The following is an 8,288-nucleotide window of genomic DNA, read 5'->3' as shown; positions in this document are numbered from 1 at the left end:
GAGAGAGGATGAGAGCAGGGTGAGGAGCGGAGGAAGCAGGCTCCCCACTGAGCAGGGAGCCCGATGCGGGGCTCGGTCCTAGAACTCCAGGATCATGACCTGAGCTGACGGCAACTGCTTAACTGACTGAGCGACCCGGGCTCCCCTTGAGTCTCATTTCTGAGACAAGACTCAGGGTAAGCTGAATCACAGGCCCTATAGTGCAGCCCTTTTGGATGTGGTCTTGCAAATGTTAAAGCTGACATTCCAAGAATCCACAAAGAGATTAAATGCGTTAGGCTTTGATTTTATTTGTAATCATAAGAGAAACATTTTTAATAAATTCTTAAGTTCTCCATTAATGTGACTTAAATAATGACTTTATAAAGATTGAATTGATTTGTTTACATACACTCGACTGTAGAAAAATTACATTCTGTTTGTTTGTTTACACCATCAAATGCAATCGAGCCCAACAAGATGGTTAACTAAAATGATTACTGAATGCAGCATTCGCTGATGGCTTTAAATTTAGAACCTGTTACTGGTGTTGGGGCTGATTAGATTTGTTCTCTATCTAAATTTGATGCTATTAAAAGCTTTAAGCAATTTAGATGTAGTCACTAAGTAAAATTCCAACAAGGTGAGAGAAATTCTATCAGAATTGATTCTGCGGTGGTGACTTTATATGTGCACAGATGTTGGCAGGGGTGGGGGGGTTCCAGTGATGGGGTAGCAAGAAAGAAAAGGGTGCAGGAGGGGTGGTCAGTTGGCATCAATCCAAGAAAGGTAAAGAGCCTTGGAATAGAAAAAGTACTGATTTTCACACAGGGAATCCCAAATGGCCTAAGGATATGACTATTGCTTGTTTCTGTTTCAGAACTTCCAAGAAGCAGGCAAAATACATGAAGGGAAAGCAAGAGGTTAATATGGCATCATGCTTTAGTTATTCCTCTACAAACGAACCCACAGGGAAATCCTGGTAGCCAGTGGTGGGACCAAGAGTTTTACTAATAAAAGGAACGTGTGGTAAGAGCAAGGATAATCTACACACTGTGCGGAATGATGATGTATTATGAGCACCTTGGAAGCTAAAAACCCACCGCGGGGATCAGACCCATCAAACTGCCAGGGAGGGTCTAATGAAAGAATTGTCCTTGTGCTCCAGGGAAAGAGTGAGTCCAATCCCGGGGCTTCTGCAGCCGGACTTGGGGAGATGTTGCAGGTAGTGGTGACTTTGGAAAAGTGTCCCGTGGGGACAGTATGCCATTTTCAATGGCTGTGCCTTTCAAATATTTTAGGACTGGTCCAAATGTCCTAAGACATTTTAAATGGGAAGGAAACATTATTTCCTGGACCTGAAGTTCTCTGGATATTTAGATTCTGTTCCTCACCAGGTGTGTGGGAGAGCGCATCTGTCAGTAGGTCAGATCTAAGCCGGAAGGTTGCCCTCATTATCAATGCAGCTTAGCCAGCTCTAGGAAAAAGGCAGCAAATAATTTGGATCCCTCTATGTAGTTCCACCTAGCAAAGAAGAAATCAAGAGAAACGCTGTTATTTCCATTCAGATGATGGGGGAAGGCAGTCTACGATGTAAATAGGAAGATTTGGTGATGTGAATTCAATCTCCAGTACGGAGCACGTGGGGAGGTGATGATGTGGAGACCCGGGGTTTGTGCAGTGAATGACAGCCCCCCGCCCCCACAGGAATCCACTGACCTGTTGATTTTCTCATTCTGAGCGTGCTCCCCATCATCAACAGCGCCCAGCGGGAGCATCATCACACTCTTCTGGACGGTGTCCTGGAATATTCTGGCAATTGGTATGGTTGACCCATCCCGAATCATGTCTGGCTCTGTTCCAAACACTGAAGCACAGGGACAGAAGGCATTTGAATGAAATAATGACAAGACTACCCTAGTCATCTTCTCAAATGTAGTGTTTGTTTTATCTTTCCCCTTTTTTTTGTTTATTTAACCATTAAATTTGCTGCCTGGGGTAAGTAAGCTTCTTGATACCATGCAGTTTTTTCTTCTAACATAGTCAATAGAGTCAAGAAGAAAGCCATGGATGCATTCTTTACCATTTAAAATTCTTTTAAATAAAACTTTTATTTTGGAGTGCAGATTTTACAGAAAAGTTGCAAAAGTAACACAGAAAGAATTCCCATATGTTCCTTACTTTACTCTCCGTGATGTTAATATCTCACGTAACAATCGTACAATTATACAGAACAGGAAGTTAACATTGGAATAATATTATTAACTCCATTCAGACCTTATTTAATTTCACCAATCCATTCCAGGATCCAATCCAGAATCCCACATTGCATTTTGTCACTGCTTCTTACTCTCCTCTGGTCTATGACAGTTTTTAATCTCTCCTTGTCTTCCATGACCTTGACCCACTTGAAGAGTACTGATCAATTGTTCTGTAGTGTCCCTTCATTTGGGTTTGTTTGATACTTTCTCATGATTGGAAGAGATCTTGCATTTCTGGCAAGAGCATTAGAATACAATGTACCTACTTTTATGGTTGCTTCGTGAATTAAATTATTTGGAAAGTGGGACTTCTTTGGTTTTGTAACCAGTAGACAAATAAACAGCTTTATTCAATTACCACCTGAGTGTTGCGGTGTTTGTGCTCCACTGTCAAGGTAGCCCATGAAACAGTGTTAATAGACGCCCGAGGGCCTAAGGAGCAATGACTTCAAACCGTCCAGGCCGGAAGATGAGTTGTCAGTGACGGGAGTGGAGACACAAAACGAAATGAAGTCACACAAGGTAGCATGCCATGATGCCCTGTCTTCTGTATCCGCAGAGTACAGTGTGAGTGTGAGTAAAGACGACGTACTTTGTTGGAAGAACTGGTTTTGCACACGATAAACCAAAAGGTACCTTTCCTGCAAGAGTATTTCTGGTCTTCACTGTTGACTTGACATTTCAATCACACCTCCCTCTTCAGCTGGGATTACATTCACCTTCCTAGTATCTTTTCTTCCTCTTTTCTTAACTTCCAAACTTCACTGGTAAAATACTGCTACAGCTGGGAGCAGTAGGAATGATTATGTAGAAAAGTGGGGCTCTAAGTCTTAGGCCTGTCCTCTAATTTTTAATGTCTCTGTCCTTTGTACAGATAACCCTGATAAAGTGTTAGTGCTCCCAGGTGGTCTGGACCTCCAATTCCAGCTCTGCTCTGTTAGGGATGTGCCTAAGGCCTCAGCTGCAATATAGTGCCAGTAGTCCCTAGAACCACGTGCAGGGTTTCCCCACCTGGCTTTTGGGGACACCCTGAAAGTCCCACTGCCTTTCGGAGGGCCCACTATGTTGCAGGCATTGGCAGTGTCCCCGTCCTGCTGCAGAAGCCAAAGAGACTGGATTTTCCTTCACCCCGCCCAGCAGCCAGGGCCCAGATGTGCATCCTGTGCTCACCAACCACATGATCCTGCCCGGGACATGCAAGCATAGGCAGTCAAAACAGGCGCCATCTGAGAAATTCCAAATAAGGCTCTGCTCCCTTCCCTACTTCCAGGGAGGCAGAGCGGCCCTGAAAAGACTACTGGTTCTAGAGTCAGATAGGCCCGAATTGAGTCCCTGTGTTTGATAATTTTATAAAATGAGCATCCGCAAGAAGCCTCTCTGTGGAAATCCCAGGTGGCCTGCCATGGGGCTGTTCGTATCAGAACTGGGCCCCACGGAGAAAGAATCTTAAGCGACTCTGCAGTGAACCCAGCCCAGAGCCCGACGTGGGGCTTGATCCCACAACCCTGAGATCACGACCTGAGCTGAAACCGAGAGTCAGATGCTCAACTGACTGAACCACCCAGGCGCGCCTAGCTCCTTCATTTTTAACCCCAGATTTCCTATTCTTCCATGCAAACGCAGCTATGCCTTTTAAAGGACATTTTTATACGTTGGCCATCATTTCCATAAGTATCAGACACTCACAAGTCCGTCATTTTGTCCCAAATTCAGGCTTCCAGATGTGAACCCAGCTTTGCCACTTCCACCTGGTTGCCCTTCATTCAGTAAATTCTTAAATCTCTTCCAGGCTTACTTAGTAAACTGGGGCAGGCTGTGGGGAGGGGTGGGGGGCAGTGCGTAGGAAGAACCCTGGATGGAGTTGCTGACACTCTACGGAGCCTGTCTGAAAAGGAGGGCCGAACGGAAATTCTGAATGAGCCTGCTTCGTCCACAGCCCCACCAGGCACCACACCCTGGTCCCACTGAAAACTGTCAACTCGAGGTACCGCACGTCTAACCTGTTCTGATGGCTCTTTTTGCTGCAAGATACTGATTATCTTTAATATTTGCGATCCACGGCTGCAGTCCTAGCGTCATAGAAACAGCCATCTGGTTGGAACTGTTTCTTTTGGAGAATATATTTTCAAGATGCTGTTTCACCTAAAAAGGAACATTTTCAGTTATATGAGAAAATTTCAAGTTATTCTCCCTGCAGTGAATAAACAGCGGTCTTTGATCAAGAAACTGAAATCCCAGCCCAACAAATTTGAGGGTCGTGATTTTACCCTCATTCTCGCGGAGGGCTGAGTAAGCGAGCAGGGCCCCGGGACTGAAAGCTTTAGCAGTGAGAGAAACGGGTCTCCCTCCCTTTCTATCTCCAATCCCCTAATATCCTCCAGTTCTCAGCCCTGCGCCCTCCCCATCCTGACCACAGTGACAGACTGCTCGTGTTTGGCAGTTATGAAGCACAATGCAAATTCTCCATTTGAACATCCCTCTTCTCAGACTCGTCAGTACCTTAATGACAATTTGGGGAATATTAGGCATTTGTTAATTCTTGAAAGGGGGGCGGTGATTCCAAACCAAGCTATAAAGGAGCCTTTTGTCAGCCTCCTTCTCTGTGCCCTGGGCTCCATTCCAGTGGCCACTGTGGAAATCCTCCCAAGAAGAACTCCCTACTCTGAAATATCCCTCCCATTCATCCCTTCAACACGCATTTGTTGAATGCCCGTCACGTTGATAGGAACGGTACTAGGTGCCAGGAACACAGCTGTGAGCAAAACCAGGGTGGCAGGGGGGTCCCTGGCGAAATCCATACGTTGTAAGAAAGAGAAACACCACATCCAAAACAGGAGGGGGGAAGGGCAGGAAACAGGGATGGACACAGGGAAGGAGGTTGTTTTAGGATGTAATTAACGCTACAAAGACAGTAAAAGAGGTCACCGGGATATAGAGATGTGGGTGACGTATTCGCGGAGCTCATTATTCAGAGTGTACTTTCTGTTGAACTTGAGGTAAACTGATGATAGTTTGAGAATTTAGACAGAAAACTCCTTCCAGATAACATTTTCATTAAAACGGCTGCCTTCAGACTGTGGACTCCAGACACCAGGGCAAACCAGCTACAGGTCTGAGTGTCTGCAGCCCCATCAGGCCACGGGCAGCGGGCTTCCCCATCTGCGCGTCAGCCAATCTTGCCCTGATGTCAACTGTTCAATGCAGAGACACTTCCCATCACTCCAACCGCAAACGATTATTTATCTGACTACTGTAATTGCATATAAGTACAGACAGAGATTTTTACCGAACGAAAATTATATTGGTTTCTTGACATTTGTTCCAGTCCCTTTTCTATCGGGGAAAAAATGGAACTTCAGCGCTAACAGCTGAACAGCTCACGGACTCCGGAGTGCGGCTGCAGGAGAACCACGCACATCTGGTACCTGTTTTTCCACCGCAGACGTATCCATGTGAGGGACCAGACGGATTGAAAATTTCCCTATAACTTGGCCAGGGATGACTGTTTTAGCTCCAGGCTCATCAAAAGCACCCTCAATCCCATGGATTGAAAGAGATGGGTACCTCCAGAGGTGCATTAGAATCTCCTCCTGGGGGAAAACAAGATTATTTTACTACATGAGAGAAGGTTCCGTTAAAACTCTGTTGACCTGTGCCGCCTGTATCACCCGTCTCGGTACATCTCTGACACCGCTCATGACAAGTTAATTATCACCTTCCGTAGCCGTGCCTGGACTGTAGCACAAGTCCTTCCCCTCGGGCCCCGAGTCCCTCTGCCGCCCCCACCTGACCGAGCTGCTCCATGGACGCAGGCCCCTCATCGCCTCAACTCTGAAGTTAATAGATGGCAAAGGGGCTTTCAGAATTTGGGACTTGATTAGAAACTTCTATCCCCAATCACCATGATGATCAGTTGCACAGAAAAGGCATTCTCTTTTCCAGAAGGCTTCAAAGAATTCAGCATATGTTTGAGCTACTTTTCTTGCCTGCTATGGCCGAGGCAGAGCTGGTCGCAGGGAAGAGATCTATCATTTCTGTTGGACATGATTTTCTCCCTCCTGGCACCCCCCAGAATAAGCATTAGCCACCACATACCGTAGCAGGCACAGGATTTAAAAAGAAGAAGGGGAAAGAAAACGTGCAAATTTTCCAGAAATGAATGCTTTGGGCTCTGTTTTTTTTACTACCCCAAGGCAGCCATGTAGCGATGTACAGATGAGCCCCAAAGGCTCTTAATTCTGTCTGCTGAAATGAACACTTAGAGGGCTCGGAGCTAGAAAAATCTCAGAGCGTTTTCATCTTTGAGCAGGTAGGAAGCACGGGCAGCCGAAGGCTGGCATGGGATCAAGTCCAAGAAACTGACTTGGAAAATCACTTGGAACTGAGTGATGGCCGCCTGAGGCCAGTGCCAGTCGGACCCCAGAGTAAGTTCTGGCTGCTCTAGACTGAGGGAGGTAAGTGGCCACGAAAGTGAAATTCTTCCTCCAAATGACCACCCACACTCAGTTCTGAGATGCGCAGATTCGCAGCCCATGGTAAATGTGGAATGGGAAAGACGGGCTTTATTACTGGCAGGTCTTCAAAGTAGCCGCCAGTTGTGACCATACCTTGGTGTCAAATAGAAATCTCTTAACCCGGCTACTTCTACGGTATTCTTCTAGGTCCAGATGGATGGCTTTGTACATTTTTCTCTCCTCTTCCGTAAGAGGCGCCACCTGGTCATAGATTCCGGGGATCAGAATGTGACCAGATGAGTCTACAAGACTACCTGCAAAGGTACACAAGGGAAGCAAAGCCAGGAAGAAGTTACGGGGGCGCTGATGTTCTGGGTCCTGAGCAGGACCATGGGTGACTCTCCTGGGGCTGCAGTGGGCCTTGTGACAGGCCCTGGTCCCCTGGCAGAGCTACTGGCACCATCCCCACCTCCGAGGGGGTGGCTGGAGGAAGGAGCTGGTCTCCAGGCAGACTCAGGTTGAGTCAGACTCGTTCCAGTGTCCACCTCGTCAATGGAGAGATGGAAACACACGGGAATCGGCTGGGACTTGCCTGCCTTACAGAAGTTTCAATGACACCTCCTGTGTTATAAATAAGGTTCCTTTTGAACTTTCAGTTGATCCTGAGTTAAAAAGTACTGTATGTTCATTATAAAAACTTCAATGCATATATATGTGTCTACACAAACATTCCTGAGGAACTGACAATCCTCTTTGCTTCTCTCCCCCTGCACACACCATCATATAATAAACACTCACCTTTAATCAAAGCACAATACCCTTGAGGTCTAGCCTATAAGGCTTGCCTCAACCACAAACATCTCCAGAGCGAACACGCAGACGCACTTGTCTGTTATTTATGAAGAGCTTGGGGATTAACAGGAATGGAGGAAGCGACCATCAGTGACTATCCACAGAGGAAGTCGAGGTGGAAGCTCAGTAAACACTGCCCACGACCTCGAGAACGTGCTTACCAAAGCAGCAAACGGACTATCAGAAATGGTGACAAATGTATTCTGGGCATCTAAATTCACCCTCAGGCCCCCTGGGGCCTTTCATTCAAGGAAAGACACTTCAGAAAAAAAATGCACTCCACATTCTTAATGTGACTATAACTTGACAATGTCAAACTACTGTGAAGCACTGTATTTTCAAATCTTCCTGTCGAGGCCGACAATTACAAAGCAGAGGCTGGAAGGCTCCGGTGGGATTCCCCTCGCGACTGGAGGCCGGCTATGTTCAAGGCACGAGATGAATGCCGGGGACGAGAGGATGTGTGAAGACCCCACTTTCATCAGCAACAGCGTCACCACTCAGCACACAGGCTAAATGACAAGTGTGACCCTCCCTAAACCCAATGGCAGGTGATTTGGCTCTCTGTGTAGACACAACAGAATCCACGGTAAACACCCTACCAGCACCCACAGGGATGGCCGTAGTGTGGGACATATTGGGTGTCCCAGCACTTGAGATGATCCTAGAAGGCAAACCCCAAGCTCAGAGATGTCAAGGCAGCGAAATAAGAAGGGAAGGCTTTGCTGTTTGGTTTTCAGCC

The 8,288-nt window shown here is 46.7% G+C and overlaps 1 protein-coding gene across 3 annotated transcripts in view; it reads right to left on the bottom strand.

Moving 5' to 3' along the window:
• Positions 1–276: 276 nt before the first annotated feature.
• CNDP1 (carnosine dipeptidase 1) overlaps positions 277–8,288 on the bottom strand; it is a 32,404-nt gene continuing 24,392 nt past the window's right edge. For all 3 annotated transcript variants that reach the window (XM_059409833.1, XM_059409834.1, XM_059409835.1), the window contains exons 8-12: positions 6,848–7,008; positions 5,666–5,830; positions 4,241–4,382; positions 1,699–1,846; positions 277–1,503 (exon numbers count right to left, since the gene is read on the bottom strand). In XM_059409833.1, coding sequence (XP_059265816.1) covers positions 1,437–1,503; positions 1,699–1,846; positions 4,241–4,382; positions 5,666–5,830; positions 6,848–7,008 — 683 coding nt within the window. In that variant the 3' untranslated portion in view covers positions 277–1,436. The remainder of the gene's footprint in view (positions 1,504–1,698; positions 1,847–4,240; positions 4,383–5,665; positions 5,831–6,847; positions 7,009–8,288) is intronic.

This window comes from Mustela nigripes, chromosome 8, assembly GCF_022355385.1.
Source record: "Mustela nigripes isolate SB6536 chromosome 8, MUSNIG.SB6536, whole genome shotgun sequence".
NCBI classification, from domain to species: Eukaryota; Metazoa; Chordata; class Mammalia; order Carnivora; family Mustelidae; genus Mustela; species Mustela nigripes.
The sequence above is the reverse complement of the archived record's forward strand: the minus strand, read 5'-3'. Positions and strand labels throughout refer to the sequence as shown.